Source organism: Arctopsyche grandis, chromosome 9 (genome assembly GCF_051622035.1).
Source record: "Arctopsyche grandis isolate Sample6627 chromosome 9, ASM5162203v2, whole genome shotgun sequence".
Taxonomy (NCBI): Eukaryota; Metazoa; Arthropoda; class Insecta; order Trichoptera; family Hydropsychidae; genus Arctopsyche; species Arctopsyche grandis.
The window spans coordinates 7,427,405-7,453,560 of NC_135363.1; the positions used below are offsets into that span (position 1 = coordinate 7,427,405).

The 26,156-nt window shown below is 32.5% G+C and overlaps 3 protein-coding genes across 3 annotated transcripts in view; all 3 read left to right on the top strand.

The window, feature by feature from the left end:
* Positions 1-26,156, top strand: part of LOC143916525 (uncharacterized) — an 80,871-nt gene that overhangs the window by 54,225 nt on the left and 490 nt on the right. Inside the window, exon 2 of the mRNA XM_077437664.1 lies at positions 26,033-26,114. Within this exon, the coding sequence (XP_077293790.1) occupies positions 26,058-26,114 (57 nt within the window). The 5' untranslated portion in view covers positions 26,033-26,057. The remainder of the gene's footprint in view (positions 1-26,032; positions 26,115-26,156) is intronic.
* On the top strand, positions 76-5,303 carry LOC143917248 (dynein axonemal heavy chain 10-like). The gene is made up of 15 exons (XM_077438733.1): positions 76-122; positions 189-416; positions 502-671; positions 762-878; positions 962-1,142; positions 1,242-1,481; positions 1,569-1,759; positions 1,848-2,046; positions 2,134-2,381; positions 2,457-2,601; positions 2,681-2,981; positions 3,056-3,261; positions 3,344-3,476; positions 4,973-5,243; positions 5,297-5,303. The coding sequence occupies exons 2-15, from the start codon at positions 201-203 to the stop codon at positions 5,301-5,303; spliced, it is 2,625 nt and encodes an 874-aa protein (XP_077294859.1). The 5' UTR covers positions 76-122; positions 189-200.
* Dhc98D (Dynein heavy chain at 89D) lies at positions 5,303-25,736 on the top strand. Its single transcript, XM_077437660.1, has 65 exons — positions 5,303-5,457; positions 5,533-5,720; positions 5,858-6,019; positions 6,103-6,297; positions 6,368-6,659; positions 6,734-6,892; positions 7,718-7,951; positions 8,032-8,285; positions 8,359-8,507; positions 8,581-8,690; positions 8,765-8,943; positions 9,009-9,204; positions 9,288-9,521; positions 9,622-9,708; positions 9,773-9,915; positions 9,991-10,169; positions 10,259-10,441; positions 10,517-10,642; positions 11,111-11,364; positions 11,451-11,639; positions 12,279-12,451; positions 12,537-12,702; positions 12,774-12,932; positions 13,023-13,277; positions 13,352-13,609; positions 13,690-13,785; positions 13,866-13,989; positions 14,065-14,249; positions 14,349-14,441; positions 14,509-14,661; positions 14,738-14,893; positions 14,961-15,131; positions 15,197-15,385; positions 15,515-15,626; positions 15,708-15,958; positions 16,025-16,202; positions 16,287-16,417; positions 16,495-16,637; positions 16,725-16,917; positions 16,988-17,185; positions 17,273-17,417; positions 17,517-17,703; positions 17,767-17,959; positions 18,067-18,219; positions 18,290-18,477; positions 18,548-18,769; positions 19,773-19,920; positions 19,992-20,127; positions 20,560-20,714; positions 20,787-21,005; positions 21,080-21,353; positions 21,425-21,588; positions 21,665-21,760; positions 21,832-22,010; positions 22,088-22,247; positions 22,318-22,519; positions 22,598-22,740; positions 22,828-22,980; positions 23,059-23,230; positions 23,309-23,440; positions 24,136-24,295; positions 24,369-24,588; positions 24,684-24,863; positions 24,999-25,145; positions 25,215-25,736. Exons 1-65 carry the CDS (start codon positions 5,335-5,337, stop codon positions 25,359-25,361), a joined length of 11,295 nt encoding a protein of 3,764 aa, XP_077293786.1. The 5' UTR covers positions 5,303-5,334; the 3' UTR covers positions 25,362-25,736.

The following is a 26,156-nucleotide window of genomic DNA, read 5'->3' on the forward strand; positions in this document are numbered from 1 at the left end:
TTTTGTAGGAAACAAACTTCCTTAAGTATTATTTGTAGGGAAATGACATTCAATCAATGAAATTTTCAGCACCTGAGTTAGACCCGGAAGTCGACGGCACCGTTGAATATTACACGCTCAAGGTTTTTACTGATTTAAATTAGCCATTTGTTGAAATCAGATAATAAAACTGACCCATTTCGTTTCAGCGCTTCGTGCCGATGATGATGAAGTTGCCGAAGTTCAACGGTGGCTTCGGTGAAATCACTGAAAATACTGATCTGAATACGAAATACGTATATGTTATGCGTTTGACTGAAACTCCAATAGAAACACTCGATTCTGAAATATCAGCGAGACAAATAATGTCTAAAAATTTCATTGTCGGATCATGTTCGGGGAAATTTTTAAAATCTATATGGGATGTTTTACGACAAGTATGAAAATTCAATATATTTCATTAGTTACTTAATTAATTAACTATAATAGCCGTGTGATTGATTTATATTTTTATTATTTAAGCCTTATAATGAATTTTTTGATTCAAACTCCAATGTAAATCAAAAATTACTCGACGGCTCACCTACAGAAATGTTGAAAGCGGAACCAAAAAATAAAAATAAATTGTCCTGTATGAATTTTAATAGATATTCTCATTATTATCAATTGTCTACACGTGCACGTGAAATGAGGTAGTTTATTACAAAATCATCAACAAGAGCTTCCTATATGTATCAAAAGAAAAATTATTTTAATTAAAAACCCTTTAATTTTTGTCTCAGATTAAAACAATCAATAGATTCTGAGAAAAAGAAAGAAAACAATCCACTACCAGATTCAACTTCAGTTCATGCTGAAACTCCTGAAGACTTACAATCGCTAATCAATTCAGTTGAATGGTAACAACAATTTACATTTACATATATGATATATGTATTCATAATATAAAACGGTTATATTACATGCTAATTTTATTTATTAGGACCTTCGAGCATACTGAGGGAGTCACACATCTTCCTATTCCTAATTTGCCTCAACTATCAGATCCAAAATTAACTGCAAATGTATTGGCTAACGATAAAGATTTGATAGAAACTTTGGACGAAACTGTTACTAGTTGGTGCACTCAAATAGCAAATACAATAGAAGCTAGTCTCATTAAAGTATGTATATATGTACATCCGAAATATTTATATATTGAATGTTATATACATATGTATAATGCTATTAAGTACATATTTTAATTTTCAATCAATGATCAGAATATGGAAGCTGAAGGTCCACTTGACGAGTTCAACTTTTGGAATACACATCATACGAGTTTGTCAAATTTGAATGAGCAACTGAACACAACTCTAGTTCATTATGTAATTAGTATTCTTATAAATGCTAATTCTGACACAGTCAAAGCGTTTGATGTCCAAAAAGATAAATTGATTAAAAAGTATCTACAGGCTAGAGAGAATGTAGAGTTTCTGTCGACACTTCTACAATATTTCACAGTTAGTATTAATATTTTTATAATTATATGTGTATCATATACATTATATGAATGTATGTATGTATGTTATTTTTTTATTTTAATGCAGATCATAACTAAGAGTCCAAATTTGAAAGAGATTGGTAATATCATACCCGGTTTGATTGATGGACTTAATATGCTTTGGATGCTCTCCGAGTTTTACTCCAAGGATGAGAATATGGTAGCTTTACTGGAGCGCATAGCTCACTGTCTTTGCCAAAAGATTGAGGTGCATCTCTCAGTCCAGACGTTATTTTTGTATGTGATTAAAATGCGTATATGTATGTACTATATATGACGACAGATGTAATTTAAAATCTCATGATTTAACCTTGTTTTTGTAAAGATTACCTTATGGAGATGTATACAAATTAGCTGTGAATGCTAAAAATATGTTAGAGAAATGGAAAAAGTGCTACATGTTGACAAGGCAAAAAATTGAAAATTCTGGCAAAGGAGCTCGTTGGGAATTCGATAGAAGAAGGCTCTTTCATCGCACTGATTATTTAGCAAGTGTTTGTGATGATTTATCAAAAGTTGCCAGAGTATGTTTATCAGCTATATGTACCTATATATAACCCTTTAAAACGTTATGATTCGACTGTTTGTAAATCATTTGGTATTTTTCTTAGGTTTTGATCCAATTTGAAAATATATTTGGAACTGAATTGAAATCAATTTTGAAGGATCAAACCGAAATCCAAAAGATTATTAAACTTGTACAGCAGCTCGTGTTTTCGATACAGACTGTTGACTTTAGTTTGTTCATACCGGATAATAAGGAAAATTGGGATGTGATTATAAACGAGTTTTATAAGGATGTTGCCATTGTAGAGGATAAAGCTAAAATATTCATTGATGACAGTTTTGAAAATTTAAGGTACAGTTTTAACTAACTTAAATATATGTATGTGTGTCTTGTTTTGTGTGCTTATTACTTTTTTCATATAAAAAGATCTTCTGAAGAAGCTATGGAGATGCTTTTGAAGTTGACGAATTTCGAAACTCGGGAATCAATCCATGAGCAATTGACAATGAAGTTTGGCGTTATTATGCAACAGTTCATGAAAGAAATTACAACGATTCAATCAATATTTAATGTATATTTTAAAATACTTGATTCGATGTTATCTTAATTCAGTGTGCAACATCAAATTGTATGTCTTTTTATATTCTCAGGAACATAAAGATGATCCACCACTGCTTCATAATCATCCACCTGTAGCTGGTGCAATATTTTGGTCAAGATCACTGTGCAAAAAACTAAATAAATCACTATCACTCTTTGAAACAGTTACACAATTGGCCGATTCAGAACAAAAGATTATAGCGTTTTCATATTACAAATCACTCAAACAGACTATGACAGATTATGAAAATAAAAAATTGAATGATTGGGTTCAAAACTCTACGTATGTTATTAATAAAAGTATGAAGAAAAAACTGCTTAAAGTGGTTCGAATAAATAACGGAAATCATGGTACAATATATTTACTGTTAAATTATGTTCGATTTATAGTATGAATAATAAAAAATATATATTGAAAATTTCAGATGATAATGCAAAAAAAGAGTTTTCAATCAAAGAATCAGTCATCACCTTAATGAAATCCAATTCTGAAGATTCTCTCACGCCTACTGATGTAATTAACTATGAACTGTACAAGAAGAATAATAATAAGATAAAACTGGCTCAAATAGTTACGCTTAAAACTCAAAACAAAAATATGCTCAAATGGACACCTGGAAAAAATATAAAAGTTGATTTTTTAATTAAAATTTTTCTGCCATCGATTATTTAATATGTATTTAATTATTCATGTGTGTTTTTCGTTTTAATAGAAAAAAGAAACGACTTCATGGAGAGATTTACAAGAAAATCATTTATTAAAAGACTATAATCTGATGTACAGTGTCAACTTTATGAAGGAACTTTTTGAAATAATCTATGAAACAGAAATATTGGAATACTTGGGTGTGCATTATATTTGTTTTATTTATTTTTTTACATAGATATATACCAGTAAAGCCTGACAGGTAGATCCCAATGCGCCTTCCTAGACAAATAATTAAAAACATTGCAGCATTTTTATTACATAAATCAATGTATTTCGAGGGGCTGAAGAACACAATTAAAAATTAGTTAATTAATCCATTGAAACATCTATGGATTCAGACTTGTAAATAATTTTTTACTTATTGTACATAAATCAAATTCAGATATTTGTGACAGCGGGTAGGATGATTTTTGCCAATTTGAGGAACCGTTTCAACAATGAAAATCAGATAAATTGGCAAACTCTGATATGAAACGATCGACTTGGAGTCACAAATATCCAAGTCTAACTAGCAGTATAAAAGATTAGTACAGGATCATTAGATACATTAGACAACAATTCGACTCGCTCCATATTAACGATCCTCAGCCCGTAGGAACCCCAAAAGCATGATCTTATCACTCAACCTTGGGCCACAGCTATATAAAGGATAGCCTCGAGCCCGTAGGAACTCCCGAAAGCATGATGACATCACTCAATCAGGATATAATCCAGCGCACCAGCCCTAGACGCCAGTGAGCTTCTGGAATTCAGCCAGCCCACTCCTCCCAAGTCGAGCGATTACCTCCTTCGCCGTACATACATACCCAGAACCTCTCGGTGCTAAACATAAACGCAACCACTCAGCCATACAGCTGGCTATATTATATAGTCGTGATTCTGTTGTGACTGTGTTAGCTTCTTCTTCTGCTTCCTCTTCCGTTTCGTCTCCATTGGCTCAACCTCCGTTGGCTCAATCAAAACTGCCATTTCTTGTCTCAAAGAAAGTCACGCGCCAAACTGGGAGACCGAAAATTGGTAATTTATTACCAAAATGCACGAGGTCTCAGGACAAAGCTGGCTGCGTTTAATTCAGCCGTTTCTACTACATATTTGTGATGATATGGTAGCACTAACGGAAACATGGTTGACTTCATCATTTTTTGATGCTGAACTTTTTGATTCTTCCTGGAGGCTGCATCGTCGCGATAGAGTAGATCGACGTGGTGGTGGTGTATTATTTGCTTGTCGTGATTGGTTTTGGTCAGTCCGGATGACAAATTTTGAAACTCTATCTGGTGAGGACTTATGGAATTCATAACTTGAAAATCATAATCGAGAAAGAATATTACGAAATACAAAAACCTTGTAAACATAGAATGAATTCAAGACGATAAACGATATATAATAATAATAATTATTATTTTTAGTTGTTTGTGTATATATATGTTTTGTTTTTGTTATGTCTAATTTATTATTTTGTTTCTTGTCTTTTCTGTTATATTTTTGACCATTGTGGCGCATTAGGAATTCCTGTAATGCTACAACGGTCCAAACTTTAAATAAATAAATAAATTATATGTTGTTATGTGTAAATGTACGTGCATAAAAATGAATTATTCTTCTATTAAATCAGTGTTTACTTTACTTGCAGTGGGTACTGATTTGCCTCTGATAATAAGGCAATGTGCAATGCAAAAAGACCGTCTGCACAACGAGTTGGAAAAATTGGAATCTATCGTGAAAGAGTATAATGATTTACAAAATAAACTTGTTTCGTTTGAATGTCAGCTATTGAGGGATCACCTTTATGATGTTGAAAAGCATTTGCATCCTGGCTTGGAACGTATAACTTGGACCTCTTTGGGAATTATGGATTTTATAAAGAACAGTTCAAACAGTACTATTACGAAGAATATTTGTGTGTTTCTTGCGATGAAATTATGTATATTGTATTTATATTCTATATTGTATTTAGGTATTGAATTCTACAAATCAATATATAGTCAACTTGTTATGATTAATGGTGATATAAGTGTGAGAATCGACAAGTTGGAAAATTTCAATTTATTTCCCATTGTATTACCTGATATGAGCGAAGCCGAAGATTGCCAATCAAAGCAATATTATTCTTGCAAAGTATGACTATGTATTTATAAATTGTTTTCATTTTGAATTAAATTTTATGTTTTATGCAATGATTTTTGTTAAAAGGTATTTTTTGAAGTTTTGGAAAACATCAGAACCGAAAAAGTCTCTGAGATGGTGCACATTTATGAAACAATAGGCCCTATATTGATGAAACTAGAATTTCTCATCTTGGGTACCAATACTGGTCAATCGCAAAATATGCTGAATGTCTATCAACATTGGGAATTGAATATTTTCGATATGTTTGTAAGGTAAGTCGGTTATTCATTAATTTAAAGGAATAGGATTTTAATGAAAATAATATCATTTTTGCAATCCTTACTTATTATACACATACATATAATATATATGCGTATATTTTATATGTACTTGTTTTATTTTAATACAGATTTTGTATTTTGAATATGCACAAATTTAATGACTTGCTGAATGGAGATGAAAGCCTGTTTCAAATAGACGCCATGCTTCAAGCACACAGTGTTACCATTAATCCTACTTTCAATGAAGTCATTAATATACTAATTCACAGTGTGAATGATTTTATTCAGCGGTATGTATATATACATAGGTAGAAGAAAGACAAAATAAGGTTATTTAAAACATTAAATATGAATTAAAAACATGCTATTTTAGATTAAATATGTTCCCACGTTGGAAGAGAACAACATGTTACTTGTATAGAGCACACAAAAAATCTAATTCTGATAAGATTCACCCATATAGTTTCTATGAGGATGTAATCAAAGTACCAGCTATAAGCAACTTCATAGATCATCTTCGGAAAGTGACTAAGACGGTTACATTGAACGCCAAAACTTACATACAAAAGTAATGGCTTCTTTTGAATATTTTTTTTTGATAAAAATTTACATTTTGCAATAAAACAAATATTTTTCAGGTGGCACAAGTATGAACCGTTATGGACTTGTGATAAGCAATTCACCTGCCAAAAGTATGTTCGGGAAAGCAAAGAAATTGTCATGTTTGATGAACGTTTCACATTTTATGAAAACATAATCGACGAATTGAATGAGCACGTTGACTTTGTCAATATCGGATGCATACGAGTCAATTTGAAACCTATCATCGGTGATATTCAGAATCATTCTTTAGAGTGGAAAAATACGTTGGGTGAATGTCTCATCACACACACTGTTGAAAAAATGAACAGTTTGAAGAATATTATTAATGTCTGTTTTTGATCGACTTTCAATTGATAGTTTTGATTCATAAATTTGTATTGAATACTGGTATCTTATTACAGAAACTTCGAAGGAATTTGAATGTCAACATAAAAGGTTTGAATGATTTCAAGTTAGTGATGATAACAATTGCACAAGTCAAAAGGATGACTGTGGCTACGGAAGTTATGTACAAGTCTATGCAAGAAACATTCTATATTCTAAAGAGTCATGATATTAAGGTATTTCAAAATTAAAACTGGTATATTATTATTATTTTAGTACGCGGGACAGGTGTGTTGACCGTGCCCCGGTCTAAGAAAACACCGTTTGTGTTTGTAAGAGGATCGTTTATTTTTGATCAATTGTTACAATGGTTATTGTATGTACGAAGAGGTTGAGCTTTGTAGAAGTGAGCTGGTTGAACTCCAGAGGTTCACTCTGGTGTTGGGAGCTGGTGCGTCGCTTTATATACGTTCTGGCTTAAAGCGTGCCGTGTGCAGATGCTTTGTCTTCGTTTCCAGGACACGTGTGTTAGAGACACGTGTTGACCTATTTTCGAGGCGCGTGCTTTATAGCTTTGGGGTCAGCGCCAGGACGTCGTTCGTTTGAGAATGCGGTTTTCGAGGCACGTGTTAACGTCTGCCACGTGTAAACGATTTTCAGGACATGTGTCGCGGTTGCCTGATGACATCACTGTTGGGTTTCGTTCGTTTTACGATCGAGCGATGAACTCTTTCTTCTGGAATGGTCGAAGGGGACGTTGCCCTTGAGTTATGTATTTTTGTACAGGATCAATGATGATCACTGGTTTTGATTCGTAATAGCACAAGTCGTGCTATATTCCTACATTATCAACTCACAATTTTTATTTATTATAAGAAACATTAAGAAGACAAGAAATGTTAGTCAATTCAACTTTTACATTGCTGTACATTTACTGTACTGTACATATTGCTGTTTGTTTCATATTTTATAATTTAATTAAATTATTTTATCACACAATGAGCACACTTCATCTTATATTACAAGCAAACACTTTTTTATTTATTCAATATGTATTAAAGGTTAAAGTTGAAGACTCGAATTTTGCTTACGCACTTGAAAATGATTGGCACGCTTTATATATATCATCCATTTTCCGATCGGAAAGACTGCACGATATAAAAGAAAAGTTTTCTAAAATAACATTGCACGAAGTCAATGAATTTTTAGTTGAAATGCAACAATTCGTTGAGAACTTCAATTCTAATGGTCCCGGAGTTGTTGAGGATCTCGACAACGGTTTGAAACTTATGGAGGTAAACCTTTACTTAAAGTGCTATGAATGAAAATTCTTAATCTATCGATGCATTCAATTCGCTAAATATTTTTCTCTTAGGAATACCAAAAATTATTTGATGATTTCGAGGATCGTCGATCCGCATTGAGCAGCGCTGAACAGTTGTTTGACAATCCATTGGCAGACTATTCGATTTTCATTCAAGCTCAAAGTGATTATTCATCTTTAGAAGCGATCTATGATATATATCAAAGGCAAAAAGCGGCGAGGGAAGAATGGGCACAAATTTTATGGGTCGATCTTGATGCACAAGCACTCATCAACGGAATCGACAGTTTCATTAAAGAATTTAGGTTGGCTTTTTTTTGTTCATTTTTTAATACATTTCTATGATATTAGTTGATTATATAGCAATATTTTATAAAGGAAATTGCCTAAAAATATAAAAGAAATGCCATGTGGTGTAATGCTGCAAAAAATAATGAAACAATTCAAAAGTATGGTGCCGTTGATGGTATCATTGAAAAATGACGCTATGAAGGAAAGACATTGGAAAGAACTAATGGAGAAAACAGGTTTTTATTATATGTATATTTTTTGTTTTAATAATATGGTATTGTTTAATAACTTGGATTTTGATCATTTAAGGTCAAAAGTTTGATATGGCACCCGATACATGCACTTTAGAACGTGTTTTTGCAATGAAACTTCATGAATATCAAACTATTGCTGGAAATATAGTGAATCACGCTATAAAAGTTAGAATTTTAAATATAGCCAATGAAAAAACTTTTAAAATTATATATAATTGCTAATGTAATTACATTTATAGGAACTATCAATCGAAAAAGGTATAAAAGAAACGGAAGAAATTTGGAATGACTTAACTTTCAATATAACACCACATTTGAAAGGTGGTGTAAATAGAGGCTTTACTTTAGATTCATGTGATGACATAATAGCTATTATCGATGATCAATGTATGAACCTTCAAAGTATGGCCGCTTCTCAGTGAGTATTTATTAAAATGATTTTATATTTCTTTATGCAGTTTTTATATGATAGGAGTGTTATAGATTCGTTGGGCCATTTCTACCAATAGTACAAACGTGGGAAAAAAAATTAACAACCATATCAGATGTCATCGAGGAATGGCTGACGGCGCAACAAAAATGGTTATACTTAGAAGGGATCTTTATCGGTACAGACATTAGATTACAATTGCCGGATGAAGCTGAGAAATTCGACAAAATTGACACTGCATTTACAACAGTATGCAATATTTTGGATAGTATTTTAAACAATGTTGTCTCTTGTCTAGTTTTAAATGTATCTGTATTGTACAATATTTTTAGAATATGGTAGAAACATCGAAACAACTCTCCGTTTTAGAATGTTGTTTGAAACCTGGAAAATACGATTACTTTTGCAATTTAACTAGAGAATTAGACAAGTCGCAGAAGTCGTTAAATCAGTATCTGGATTCAAAAAAAAGAATATTTCCAAGATTTTTCTTCATCTCCACCGATGAACTGTTATCCATACTCGGTAATCCGGATCCAAGCAGTGTGCAAGAACATATGATTAAGGTTTTTGTTAACGAAAAAATCTAATTATTATATAAATAAACCCAATAATCGAATGCATTATATTTAAAATGTTATTTATCAACCCGTTGAATATTTTTAGATGTTTGATAACATTAAAGCATTGTCAATTTCTTATAATAAAATTGGTAAACCAATAGCGACAGCCCTGATTTCAAGCGAAAATGAAGTAAGTTTTCATTACATTTTTGGCGAAAATTTGCATGTGATTTTTCAATATTTTGTTTCAACAGATAATGGAATTGGATCAATCTGTATCCTTGGAAGGTTACGTGGAAAATTGGATGAATCTAATTGTAGAAGAGATGAAAAGAAGCAATCGAATTATTACTAAAAGTGCTATATTTGACTATGGTACAAATCATCACATTCCCAGGTTAATAATTGTAAAATATTGAATGAAATAAAATACGAAATTAGCAAGCCTTAAACTTTTACTCCGACAATTTAGAACAGAATGGATATTAAAATACCAAGGTATGGTATGTTTAACGGCGAATTCCGTCTGGTGGACAGCAGAAACTGAAGAAGCGTTTGCATTAATCAGAAATGGGAACAAAGTGGCAATGAGAGAATATCTAGCTAAGTTGAATGACCAACTTTCGGAATTGATTATTCGAGTTAGACAAGGTTTTTTTTACCAAATACTTACATATGTAAATACATACTAAAATACTTTGTTGTTAATGCATATGTATGAATTTTAAAATTTCTTTTAGATTTATCTCCTAACGACCGAAAAAAATTCAAAACAATAACTACAATGGATGTACATACTCGAGATATCATAGAAGATTTTGTTAAAGAAAATGTTTGCAATAGTCGAGAATTCCAATGGGAAAGTCAATTGAGGTTATACTGGTTAAAACAAATTGATAATCTTCAAATTCAACAGTGCACCGGTAAACACAAGCTATTCATTTTAATATATAAAACTGACTATTTATTCTTCTATATTGTTAATTATGTGGAAAAAGGTTACTTCAATTATGGCTATGAGTATATGGGTCTCAACGGACGCTTAGTTGTTACTCCGTTAACTGGTAGAATTTATCTGACCATCACCCAAGCACTAACCATGCATTTAGGAGGCGCTCCAGCCGGTAAGATCACTTTTAAATAAGGTTGTGGTTATTTGCAGGCACTATAACTGCGAATTATTGGCTATTTGCAGGTACTATATCTGCGACATGCGCAAATCCGTCTGCGCATGCGCGTGAACTTATATAATCCGATTATAATTTCTTACATTTAATGTATGCTAGACTTGTTTAATCAATCGTTCATTATTTTAATCTTATATGTTTAATCAATCGTTCATACTACGTCACTTTACGAGTTCGAACTAAAGATTTAAGAGGTTTAAAACAAACTTTTATCAGAAAACACGCTGACAGTGACAGTTCACGCGCATGCGCAGAAAGCTTTGCGCCTGTCGCAGATATAGTACCTGCAAATAGCCAATAATTCACAGATATAGTACCTGCAAATAGTCACAACCTTTAAATAAACGTGAATATACACATATACGTATATTGGCAATGTACGTAATTCGTGGTTTTTCCCTTCAGGTCCAGCGGGTACTGGCAAAACGGAAACAACAAAGGACTTAGCTAAAGCTTTTGCCCTGCTATGTATCGTTACGAATTGTGGTGAAGGGATGGATTCTCATGTATTGGCCCAGATTTTTTCAGGTCTGTGTCCGACTGGAGCCTGGGGATGTTTCGACGAGTTTAATCGTATCGACGTTTCCATCCTTAGCGTTATCTCAACGCAGTTGCAAAGTATAAGAAATGCTCTTATGATGAAAGTTGAGCGTTTTAATGTTAGTAATGATTCACTTATGCAATAGTATACACATGCATTCATTATTAAAACATATGTACATTTGTAAGCCTGCTCGTTTTTTAGTTTGAAGGAACTGAAATTAGTTTGGACAATCGAGTCGGTATATTTGTTACAATGAATCCTGGCTATGCGGGTCGGACTGAACTTCCTGAATCAGTAAAAGCACTATTTCGACCCGTCATGTGTATTGTACCCGATCTTGAACTTATATGTCAAATTTCACTGTTTTCTGATGGATTTCTAGAAGCAAAGGTATCTTTTACACATTATATGTACTTATTATAAAAGTAAAAATCATACACGTTCACACATACCGATTATGAAAGCATTTTCGATACAAATTGAACGCAAATATAGGGAAACTTATACAAGATAGAAGTTCTACTTCCGGTTGTCGGATTTTGTTCGAAATTTTTTTATTACTTAAAATCACTATAATCGTTATACATAGTAAATATCAAGAAAATAAAAATAATTTAAAAGGTCAAAATAAAATAATGAAATATTGTTTTAAAAGAAAATACTACTTCCGGTTTACGAATTTTGATCAAAACCTTATCGGCTTTAAGTTAGTTTATAAAAAATACAAATATAAATTTTCAGCTTGATATGTTCAGGGGTGTGGAAAGAATCGTGGTCAACATTTTTTACCTTTCTAAGAGGAAAAATTCCCACTTCCGGTTTATTGAACTTAGTGATTTTTTTATTATTTTCATCACATTGATACAATAATTATACTTGAATTTTTTTGGGAAGAACACACATGTTTAAGGGGTCAAAAAAAATAGTGGAAGAATAAATTTTCGATAGTTATTAAGTTTTCTTTTTACTTTTTAATGTTCTTTCATCTAAATATTTATTCTATTATATGTATATGAATCTGCTTGATAGATTTTGGCTAAAAAAATGACAGTTTTGTACAAAGTGGCCAAAGAACAATTGTCACGACAGTCGCATTACGATTGGGGTCTCCGAGGCCTTACTGCTGTTTTACGTATGGCAGGAAATTTGAAAAGGGCTACTCCGAATCTACCTGAGAATGTCGTTTTAATGAGAGCACTACGGTAAGTAATATAGTATACATTTTCTGAATTTTTCAAAATGTTATAAAAGTACATATGTACATATATTCAAATAATGACGTTTCAGTGATATGAATCTGCCGAAATTGGTCTATGATGATGTACCACTATTTTTGGGTTTAATAAAAGACCTATTTCCGGGACTTGAATGTCCAAGAGTCGGATATGCAGATTTGAATGAAGCAGTTAAATACGTTTTTGATAAAGATGGATATATTATAACCTACGAGCAGGTATGTTTATTTTATCAATTGTGTACATATATTTAAGTAAGGCATTCGTATTGATTCATATTCATTTGTAGATTGATAAAGTAATTCAATTGTACGAAACAATGATGACCAGACATTCTTGTATGGTCGTGGGTCCAACTGGTGGAGGAAAGACTGTAGTCATCCATGCTTTAGTCAAGGCTCAAACACATATGGGAATACCAACAAATCTAATAACACTCAATCCAAAAGTATACATATGTTTTATACATTTGTGTAACTTTATATTTGTGATTTAGAATGAAGTGAATGTTTTGTTAATGTATTTTCTCTATATAAAGGCGTGCAACGTGATTGAAATGTATGGTATACTGGATCCAATCACCCGAGATTGGAAAGATGGCTTATATTCTTCAATATTTAGGAAGATGAACAAACCGACTGATAAAAATGAATTGTTTTACTCGCTATTCGATGGAGATGTTGACGCCCTTTGGATAGAAAATATGAATTCTGTTATGGATGATAACAAATTACTGACACTGGCCAACGGAGAACGTATTCGACTTGCTGACAACTGCTCGCTACTCTTTGAGGTTCAATTAATGTTAATGTATTTTTGAAATATTAATCTGTTACTTATAAAATTCATTATTAATGGTCGTTATAGGTTGGTAATCTTAATTATGCCTCTCCGGCTACTATTTCCCGAGCTGGTATGGTCTATGTTGATCCGAAAAATCTAGGATATTTGCCCTACTGGAAAAAATGGATCAATTCACGAAGTAATGAATCCGAAAAGAATATAGTAAATCAATTATTTGAACTCATAGTACCGGGTGGAATTGAGTATATACTTCATGGAATTTTCGGCGTACAGCAACTGACTCCACTCAAAACTATTGTCCCACAGACTGATTTAAATATGGTTTGAAATGCATGTTGTTTATTACATTTCATAAATACAACATAGCTCCTTAGGTTTTATTAACATTTCAATTGAATTAGGTGACTCAACTTTGTAATGTATTGGAATGTTTGCTTCAAACAATACCTGAAGATAAAGAATTCGATGAAGATATAGTGCAATGTATTTTTATATCTGTAAATATCTTTTATGTGTTAATACATAGTATAAAATTTAGTAATTAGTGTGTAAAATTGAAACATGTTTTCATTTTAAGGCTTTGTATAATTCATTGGGAGCCGCAATTCTAAATGAAAACCTTGTGAATTTTGATGATTATGTTAAAAAAAATTGTGCGATAATGTTGGTTGATGATGTACTTGAAAAGAAAGCTACAAAAAGTATGGAATTTCATTATTAAACAATTTATCAACAAATGTCGTGATTTGTGTAAATTTCTGTTTGCTATTTCATAGAATATTTGCCAAGAAAGTTTCCCACAATATATGACTATTATTTCAATGTAAAGGAAGAATGTTGGGAAGCTTGGGAATGGCTTGTGCCTAAATATGTTCACGATAGAACATTGAATTTCTCAGAAATCCTTGTACCGACAGTTGACACTCTACGAATAACTTGGATATTAAAACTGATGGAATCTGTAAGTAAATTGCAGTATACATACATACATACATAGCTACTATATTACTATTAATTACAATTAAAAAGTAATATTAAAATTAAAACTATATTATTTTAGACACAACAACCATTTTTACTATCTGGCGATACGGGTACATCTAAAACAGCCATAATCAAGAATTTTTTAAGGAATTTAGACCCCCAAAAATATGTAAGAATGTTTATTAGTGTGTTTTCATAGTGCCTATTAAACTTTATGTAATATAATTTTGATTTAGATCATTGCAATGTTGAACTTTTCATCGAGTACATCGTCGTATGATGTACAAAAAAACTTGGAATCATATCTAGAAAAGAAGTCGAAAAATATTTTTGGACCACCCTCAGGCAAAAAGTTATATGTTTTCATTGATGATATGAATATGCCTCAGGTAAATTAATGGAGGTAATAACAAGAAGCTTTTTCAGTAAAAAAATACATTAATTTAATTTATATTATATTTGTAGGTCGATCAATATGGCACCCAACAGCCGATAGCTTTGCTGAAGCTGCTCCTTGAAAAAAAAGGCTTCTATTCTAGAGAGTCTGACCTGAAATGGAAAACTTTGAAAGATATTACTTATGTCACTTCAATGGCATCTGCTGGTGGTGGCAGAAATGAAGTTTGTATATTTCATTGAATGTATCAATTGTAATTTTATTTATATTCAATTTTTGATTAAATTTTAGGTCGATCCACGATTTGTATCAAAATTTTCAGTTTGTAATTTAACATTTCCAAAAGAAACAACACTTACACGTATATATTTCTCAATATTAGAAGGACATTTAGAAACGTTTCCCGAAGAAGTACAAGAAGTGGGCAAAAAAATAATAGAAATGACTTTAGAATTGTTCAACGTAAGAATGATTATAAATTAATATACAGTATTTAATATGAAAATAATGTTAATAATACTTCATAGAAAATCATTGTTGAACTTCCACCAACACCATCAAAGTTTCATTACATTTTCAATTTGAGAGATCTATCCAGAATCGTTGGAGGAATGTGCCTGACTCATTCTTCGCTGTTTCCTGAACCAAAATATTTCATAAGAGCTTGGAGGAACGAGTTTTGTCGGGTCATTTGTGATCGTCTTATTTCGATTGAGGTAACAATATGTTTTAAAACATACATACATATGTATATTTATAACTAAGGCTACCATGTTCTGATCATCCGCAAAAGGTGGACATGTCTAAGCAAAATTTAGCATGAAATAAGTGTTGACATTTTGCAGGATCAAAATCTTATGCAAGATCACATTGCAGCAGTAGTTGGAAATAATTTTGCTGAAGAATCGACGGCAGACACTCAAGAAATGATTCAACAAAGGGAAGAAACAGAAAGAAGTATGACTTTTTGGTTTATAATAATCTATAAAAACTATTTGTAATACGAATTCGAGTGATAAAACCTGATTTTATATTCAGCACGAGAGTCAATGACCCCAGCCCAGACATCAGATACTGATATAATGACAGAAATGGGCTTAGGAGAAATGTCTGATGATGGTTTGGAAGAAGAAGAGTTGGCTTTCGATAAACAAAAGGAATTAACATTAGATGAATACATATTGCGCGATCCTATACTTTTTGGAGACTATCGTAATGCTCTGAATGAAGATGTACGATATTACGAAGATTTATTGGACTACGACGCTATATATTACCTGTTCCAAGAAGTAAATTTGAATTTGAAAGTTAATGTGTATATGGAATATAAATTATTACAGATTTGTTATTTGTAGATATTGGAAGAGTACAATGAAACTTTGACTAAAATGCCGTTAGTGCTGTTTGAAGATTGTTTGGAACATTTGACGAGGGTTCACCGTGTAATCAGGATGGACAGAGGTCACATGCTGTTGATTGGAAGTGGAAGTAGTGGTAAAAAATCCATTGTAAGATTAGCTGCTTACGCTGCCGGTAATATAAATATATTTTTACTGATATGTTTTTATGTGTTTCTATTTTTTTTTATTTTTTGTATTTTGTCATTTCTATATGTAGGTGCTACAATTTTTGAAATTACAACAACTCGTGGCTATAATGAAGCCTCTTTTAAAGACGATCTAAAAGATCTTTTCAATAAGTTGGGTGTTGAAAAGAAAAAGTGTGTTTTTTTACTGTCGTCATTGCAGGTAATTTAATTATTTATTATGCCTAAATTGTTGCCTACTTTTACTTCAGGATATTAAATGTATATAACTTCGAATAGATTGTTGAAGAAATTTTTCTTGAATATATAAATAATATATTAATGAATGGAATTGTACCGTCACTTTTCACGGATGCAGAGAAAGATGAAATTGTCAGTCTAGTACGTGATGATGCAGTAAAAGCTGGTTACAATCAAGGAAAGTAAGTCATATAAGTTTACCAAGAATATTAAATGTGGAAAAATGAAATCGTAGAAAAAGATGAAATGTGATTTTCCAAAATTTACAGAACGTCTGTTTGGGACTATTTTTGTGACTTTTGCGCCACAAATTTGCATATAATCTTTACCACGGCACCAGGAGATTTACTGAAGAACAGGTGTCGTAGTTTTCCCGGATTAGTAAACAACACTACGATCAATTGGCTGTTCCCATGGCCGAAGCAAGCTCTGGAAGTTGTTGCAAATATATTCTTAGTGGATGTTGGTGTTTCTTTATATTTAAATCCACAATGATATCGATGCTTTTAAACTATGTATATATGTTTTTAAGGTGGCTCACATACCGGAACAATATCGTGAAAAAATCGTGCAATATATTGTCGATGTCCACAACAGTGTAACTGAATATAATGTTGAATTTGTTGAAAAGCTTAAAAGATTCAACTATATAACACCAAAGCACTACATTGATTTTATTCAAAATTATTTGAAACTACTAAATGAACGCCATAATTTTATTATTTCTCAGGTTTTGTTATTTTTTAAAGTTGTTTCTATCTACATGGGTATATAAAAAGATATTTGAGAATTCTATTATTACCTACTTTTTATTTAGTGTGAACGCTTGGATAATGGATTGTTAAAAATTGACGAAGCAAACACAGAGCTTGTAAGTCTCAACAATAAATTAACAACGCAAAAAGTTGTTTTGGAAGATCAAACGAAAGAAGTTCAAGTTTTATTAGATAAAATCTCCAAAGGTGTGGTTTTTTTTTATATATATGTATATATACATATATGTGCTTTTCAAAATTTTGATTAAATATGCAGTAAAAATCATAATCGGAATTTATTTTTAGCCAAAATTGATGCTGAAGAAAAAGAAAAGATTGTGTCAAAGAGGGGTGAAGAAATTGCTGAAAAAAATAAAATGATATCAGTGGAAAAATTAGAATCAGAAAAGGTGTTGTCTGTAGCAATGCCGGCAGTAGAAAGTGCCCATCGTGCTTTAGAAGATTTAGACAAAGCAGACATTACCGAAATTAGGTACATATTTAAGATAAGTAAAATATAACTCCATTTCAAGTCAAATAACTTGTGTTGTATTAGATCTTTCGCCACACCACCGGAAGCTGTTCAAATAGTATGCGAATGCATTCTCATAATGCGAGGAATCAAAGAGCTTAGCTGGAAGTCGTCAAGAGCTATGATGAGCGATCCAAGTTTCGTCAGACAACTCTTAGAAATGGATTGCAATAACATCACTCAGCAGCAAGTCAAAGCTATTAAGGCTCACTTAAAAGTATCAGATTTTTATATAATATTATATGTACATATGTACATATATGTATACATATGTTTACCAAATAATGAGAATATAAAATTTAATATTGATTAAACTTTGTTTAGACAGCTAAAAGACTTGAGACAATGGGAAGTATAAGTAAAGCTGGATTGGGTTTGTTAAACTATGTGATGGCTGTGCTTGATTATTGTGCTGTATATAAAGAAGTCAAACCAAAAATTGAAAAGGTTGAAAAACTTGAAAAGGAGTTCAATAAGGTAATCAATAGATTATTTTTTTTATTGGTTATTTCAGGAAGTATTGAAATGATTTTATTAAAATGTTTAGGCTAAACAACAACTTGATATGTTGAACAGTGAAATAGATAAAATTACATCTAGTTTACTATCACTAAATGATGAGTACGAAAAGGTAATGAATTCGATGCAAATCCTTGAAGCTGAAGCACATGTGATGGCGAACCGATTTGTAGCAGCTGAGAAATTGATGTCTGGGCTAACCTCGGAACAACAGAGGCAGATTGTTTTTCCTTTCATTCGATGTTTAGAATTTTCGAAAATCTTATGTGTTTTGAAATTATTTCAGATGGAAAGAAGAATTGAAAGTGCTATATGTGGAAAAGTCGCGTTTGATCGGAAATTGTTTGATCGCGGCTGGTTTTCTTAGCTATCTTGGTCCATTTACGTCCGACTGTCGCACGAAAATGGTTCATAGCAACTGGATACAAAATGTACAACAAAAGAATATACCCCTCACAATGCCGTACAAATTAGAAACCAATTTGTCTAACGATGTCGAAATTAGCAAGTTAGTAATATCAGTAAAATGTTATGAATTAATTTATATTACATAAATATATGTATATAGGGCGGGTAAAGGTTTGGACCGTTTCCTGGCCTGTGGAAATTCAGTTGTATTTTGAAGAGGATCTTTATTACTCGATTAATACAGGTGTATTTGTATGTACAGCGAAGTAAGTAGGGGATTCGCTGGAACGAGCCAGGTCGAGTTCCTGAAGCTCACTGGCATCTGGGGACGATGCGCTGGTTTATAAAGGTGTTGCTTGAGCAACGTGTAGCTGGGCTGGTGAGATCACGTTCTGGAAGATTCCAACGGGGTCGAGGTCTTCCTTTGTGTTCTACATATGTTTGATGCGTAGTTGGGTAGCTCCTTGGGATTGCCCGTGTACTCGTGATTGCATATCTGGAGCGAGTCGAATCGCCTTTATGGGTAAGCTGGACGAAGTATTTCGGCCACGGCTGACTTTCGTGTACGAGAACAGGACGCGATGTGCAGATTAAGTTCGATGAGGGAAATATCATCGACCTATGTAGTTTCGTATGGTACAAGTCGTGCTATATCCCTACATATATATAAATATACCAGAAAGGCCTAACAGGTAAACCCCAATGCGCCTTCCTGGCCAATTAAAAACTGTGCAGCATTTTTATTACACGAGTCGCTGAATTACGAGATACTGAAAACTCGACATTAACATTTTGTATATAAGTTTTATTGTACATAAATCATACTCAAATAGTGGTGACATAGTAGGTAGGATGGGTTTTTAGCTAATTTAATGGAGGAACCGTTTCAACAGTGGAATCGGAAAAATCGGCAAACTCTGATAGGAAACGGTCGACTTGGAGTCACAAATATCCAAGTCTGACCAGCAGCTTTACAGATAATACACTCTTTTCAATCGGGGTCAACTCACGGGATCGAACCCGGCGCGCTCTCTCGGCGCTAGGCAAAAGCCCAACCACTGAGCCTATATGATATGATATTTTAAACTTTAGCTTATGTTTAGATGGAACTCAGATGGCTTACCAGCTGATGAACTGTCCATTCAAAATGGTATATTGACATTGCACGCATCTCGTTTCCCACTCTGTATCGATCCACAAACCCAAGCTCTTAAATGGATAAAGAAAATGGAGGCAAAGAATAATCTAAGGGTAATTTCAATCAAAGAAATTTTTAATTAAATTTTATTCTATTGCGTTTCAACTTCGAGACTATTTTCTAGATTATGACTCTGAACGATGGGGATTATATAAAAAGATTAGAAATGTCGATTAAATATGGAATCCCAGTGCTTATTCAAGATGTCGATGAAAATATTGATCCCATAATAAGCAACGTTTTGGAAAAGAAAATTGAAGGTACAAAACTATTTTAGTCCGATGCTGTGCAAACGATCGACAAGCGCCAGACAGACTGAAGCACAGATTAACGACACGTGTACCTTATGCGTGCGCACTGCTCGCACTTACACTGAGCGAAATCTACCCGAAGTCCCGACATACCTACCCTGTATACGTTCTGTGCTTCTGATACTTTAGTTTCGATTTTTGCCTTATTAAACTCGCCAGAAAGATCCAACTCAATTTTAATAATTGCATCTGTGCACATCGAAAGGTTACTCGTCATCTGATGTGCAATCTATCATTCGTGAGGTCGAGAATTGCGTTTAAAGCAGCCATCCAGTTAATCTGTGGTTTAGTCTGTCTGGCGCTTGTCGATCGTTTGCACCAAACCCATTTTAGTATAGTTGATAATTTGGTGTTTAAAATCACATTTACTTTCATCTCTAGTGGAAAGCGGTCGTCGATTTATACTTTTGGGAAATCAAGAAATAGACTATGATCCCAACTTCAGACTCTATTTAACAACAAAATTGAGTAATCCACAATTCAATCCGAATATCTATTCCAAAACCATAATCATAAATTACTTGGTGACACTCAGCGTACGTTTAAATTTACAAAATAAATTGTCTTTACATTTGTATATATTTAAACTATTCCAAAAATATGTTCAGGGCTTAGAAGAACAACTACTAAGCGTTACAATAGGTATAGAACGTGCAGATTTGGAAAAACAACGCGAAACTTTGATCAAAGAAACATCTAACAATAAACAACTACTGAAAGAACTTGAAGATTCGTTACTTTACGAACTAGCCTCAACTACGGGACACATGTTGGACAACATTGATCTAGTTAATGCTCTGGAAAACACAAAATCAACTGCAGTCCAAGTGAAGACGTGTTTCAATTATTGTGTTCTTAATTTTTATTTAATATTCAACAATGAATTATGCACATGTTTCAGCTATTCGAAGAATTGAAACTAGGAGCGTCTACCAGCGCTAACATTGAAGTTCTCCGGAATGAATATAGGCCGGTGGCCATACGTGGTGCTATTTTATTTTTCGTATTATCAGACATGGCCACTGTAAATATGATGTATCAATACTCCTTGTCTTCTTATCTGGAAATTTTCGTGTTTTCACTTAAGATGACTCCGCCGGTGACAGATTTGAGTGAGCGTTTGGACAAAATTATTGAAATTTTAACGGATAATTTTTATGAATTCGGCTGTACTGGTTTGTAAAAATTATTTTATATTGTATCATATTGTTTTAAACATCTTTTTCACTGCATTATTAATTTTTAGGAATATTTGCTCGTCATAAATTGTTGTTTTCATTTTTAATAACAATAAGTCTGGAGAAATATAATGGAAATATTACCGAAAGTCAGATAGACTTCTTTATTAAAGGTTCAATTATGTTGGAGAAAACTGAAACGATGTGTCCACTTCCATGGATTCCTACAAACGTATACTATTATGATTTCAATTAATGCTTTTTATTTATTTGTTTTGTGATTGAATCGTTTTTTGTATTTTATACAGACCTGGGATCTTATTTGCAAGTTGAGCAATAATTATGCTGAAGTTTTTGATACATTGCTCAAAAGTTTTACGTCACAATCTGAAGAATGGAAAGAAGTAATATGTGGTTGAAATATTTATGTTTACTCGTAGTAATAATATACCTAATACTTATCATATGTCTTTAGTGGTACGAAAGTGATGATCCTGAATCATTGCCTATGCCCGGTAACTTAACGGAAAAGTTGAAGAACTTTGAGTTTTTGCTATTGTTACGCTGTTTAAGAATCGACCGAGTATATATTGCAATAAATATTTATATAAAATCGATAATGGGTGAATTCTTCATCACACCTCCTGTGCTTAGGTATTTTATTTTTTTTTTGAATTTCATATTGTTCTGAATTTAAAGAAATGTTATGCTTCATTTTTTTTCTTACCCAGTTTCAACAATATCTACAAGCAGACTACTCCACACAGTCTAGTCGTATTCATCATATCAGCAGGATCAGATCCTACCAGTGAACTGATGAAGCTCGGTGTAAAAATCGGTTTACACAGTGATGCAATTAATTATCTATCTCTAGGACAAGGACAAGAGCCAGTAATTATTTTTGTATATTTTATAATTGTGAATACAATATGTAATATATATTTTAACCTGCGTAATTAAGTTTGCATTAGATCTGCTCGAATCTTGTATGGAACATGGTCGTTGGCTGATTTTGCAAAATTGTCATCTCTTAGCTAAATTTCTCATTCAGTTAGAGCAATCTTTAGATTCCACCATAGAACCGCATGCAAATTTTAGACTTTGGCTAACTACTGATCCAACTCCTTCATTTCCTATAGGACTGTTGCAAAAATCTATAAAAGGTCTCATTTCTTTTTTAAGTCTACATACATACATATATCTGAATTGCTTCTAATTGAAAATTTGATTACAATTTTTAGTCGTAAACGAGCCACCAAGTGGTTTAAAATTGAATTTAGAAAGCACTTATACGAAATTAAATGATGCTGCTTTGGAAAATTGTGCACATCCTCAATTCAAGAAATTAATATACGTGTTGGCATTCTTCCATGCAGTTGTTCAGGTTTTTTAGTATTACTGAAAACAATACTCAATTTTATTCGCATTTATTTGTATGTATTATAATAAATTGGTCCAATCTGTATTTAAGGAGAGACGCAAGTACGATAAAATTGGCTGGAATATTCACTATGACTTCAGTGAAAATGATTTCACTGTTTGTATGGATATTTTAAAATGTTATTTAGAAAAGAGTTTGACCGACAACGTTCCTTGGGATACTTTAAAATATTTATTTGGAGAGGTTTTTTATTGTTTTTGATGATATTATGAATATTTTTAGTTAGTTTATAAAATATTATACCTTTTTTTTAATAAACAGATTATGTACGGTGGTCGAGTAATTGACGATTTTGATAGGCGAATTGTTAAAACTTACATGGAGGAATATTTTGGCGACTTTCTATTCGACACATTTCAGCCGTTCTACTTTTTCTATAGTGATACATTAAAATATAACATATTAAAGGATAACAATAGACATGGCTATATAGGTTCGGATTTCATTTTGTATAAATATATTTTTAAATACGCGTATATACTGTATTATACTGATAGATTTTTGATCACAGAAAGCATTGAAGAATTTCCATTGATGAATTCTCCAGAAGTATATGGCTTAAACGCCAACGCCGAAATAAATTATTATACAAAAGAAATTACAGAATTTTGGAGCTATTTGATTGATATGCAGCCTCAAGATAGTGAGTTTTAATTAGTTATTATAATGTTTTTATTGTTAAAGTAAAAAGAAAAATATAAAGCCGTGAAGGTGCGATGTTCTTTGAAGGGTTCACCAGTTATAGGACGGGTTAAAGGTTTCGACCGTTTCCCGGCCTATGGAAACTCAGTTGATCTTGAAAGAGGATCGTTTATTTTTGTTAAATTGTTACAATGGTTATTGTATGTACGAAGAGGTTGAGCTTCGGAAAAGTGAGCTGGTTGAACTCCAGAGGTTCACTCTGGTCTTGGGAGCTGGTGTGCGTCGCTTTATATACGTTCTGGCATGTAGTGTGCCGTGTGCAGACGCATTGTCTTCGTTTCCAGGACACGTGTTGACCTATCTTCGAGGCACGTGCTTGGTACACGTGTGGCTTATAGCTATGGAGTCAGCGCCAGAACGTCGTTCGTTTGAGAATGCGGGCATGTGCCACGCGTTAATGACTTTTCAGACACGTGTTAGGGTATCCTGATGACATCACTGTTGGGTTTCGTTCGTTTTACGATCGAGCGATGAACTCTTTCTTCTGGAATGGTTTAAGGGGTCGTTGCCCTTGAGCTATGCATGTTTGTACAGGATCGATGATGGGATCATTGGCTTTGATTCGTAATAGCACAAGTCGTGCTATATTCCTACAAATATATGTGAATATGATTAAAAATCAACTTTTTTATGTAGACTTGTCATCGACTGGTATAAATAAAGAAGATCTAATAAAAAATGTAGCCAAAGATATATTGAATAAGATTCCGCCCGAATATGATATTGTTCAAATAAGAAAGAACAATGAAATGAGAATAACACCTTCTTTTATCGTACTCTTACAAGAATTGCAAAGGTTAGATTAAAGCATTATATAAGTAAGCAATGGTAGTTGAATAAATTTGAAAATTCATATAAATTATATCCAGATTTAACGAACTCACATCACTGATGTCGAAAACTTTGGATTTGTTGATAAAAGCTCTGGCCGGTGAAATAGGCATGGACACTGTATTAGACAACATTTCCACCTCATTGTACAATGGACAAGTACCAAACGAGTGGAGAAAATTTGCTCCGGCAACGTGTAAAATGCTCGGAGGATGGATGGAACACTTTGTAGCTCGTACTGTCCAATTTACTTCTTGGGTACTGTTTTAATAACTAAATTTATACCAATATATACATATAATACAATTTAATTACAAATGTAAAATTATTTATTCTAAAAATTTTTCGCAAAGGCAACTAAAGAAGAACCATTAGTTATATGGTTGTCAGGATTGCAAGTACCGGAGTCATATTTAACAGCCCACGTACAGATGGCTTGTCGCTTGTACGCCTGGCCTTTGGATCATTCCACTCAATTTACCCAAATCACTACTTTTGTCAATCCAGATGAAGTTGAGCAAAGACCAGAGAGTGTAAGCATTTAAAACGACTGTATGATTGTTTTGAATTTTTACATACCTCCTTTACGTTTCACATGGCTTTCGTGTTAGTGGTCATTTTTATCTCTTATCCGATCGTTTTTTAAATACCATAATTTCTAATTTCAGGGATGTTATATATCTGGATTGTATCTAGAAGGGGCACAGTGGGATATTGAGAAAAACTGCTTGAAAAGGTCCCACCCAAAAGTTTTAGTAACTGAATTACCGATCGTGTACATAACGCCGATAGAAGTCAACAAATTGAATCTTCTAGTGAGATTTTTAATATTGTTATTCAATTTTTGTTTATATGTGTATTTACTGTTTAATATTGATTTGTAGAATACGTTAAGAACTCCAGTTTATGTTACATCGCTTCGTAGAAACGCTATGGGTGTTGGATTGGCCTTTGAAGCTGATCTGAACACCACTGAAGACATCAGTCAATGGATTCTTCAAGGAGTTTGCATAATTATGAATACAGATTAATTTTAAATGAATTTTTAATTGAAATTTGTCGTAGTTTAGCCTTCATTGAAAATATAATATATATACTGAATGTGTTGAATGAAGGTTTGAATTATTTATTCTAGTTTAAAAAGATAATTTTATTTATAAATTATTATGTAGATCATTGATAACAAATTTGAAATTAGCTATCTAATCCTAAATTCGTTTTGGAATGCAAATAAAAAATGTATTTGATTATAACGTGCCTCTAAAAACCTTACTCGACAGTTTTGTGCGCTCGGGTGTATTCAATTTTCTTTTTAATGCAAATAAAATGTGTATAAATTTTAATAAAATACTAATCTATGCCTCTGCTTTATTAATTATACAAAACATATTAAAAACTTTAACACAAATTATTCGTGTATTGTATGTATTATAAACCTCAAATCTATCACAGTTTCTACCTTATTATTATAATTTAATATTGAATAAGTTAATAGAACTTTTCACCTCTGCTTTCAACTTTTCAACCAACAAAAAATCTTCAATTTTAATATACAATACATACATACAACATGTATTTTGATTTCATTGAATTATCAAAAGTTTAATCAAACTGTTTTTATCGGTTGAAAACACCTGACATTTTCATATATATAAATGCTTGCTAAATTTCAATTGGCAATATAATATTGCTTCAACATTAGTTTAACATCATCAAAAATAATAAAAATGGCCCACTTTGACAAGATAATCCTTGTAACCATTGTTATGGCTTGCTATACTGAGGTAATGTTATGTACTTTATTATATCATTAATTTCACAATCAT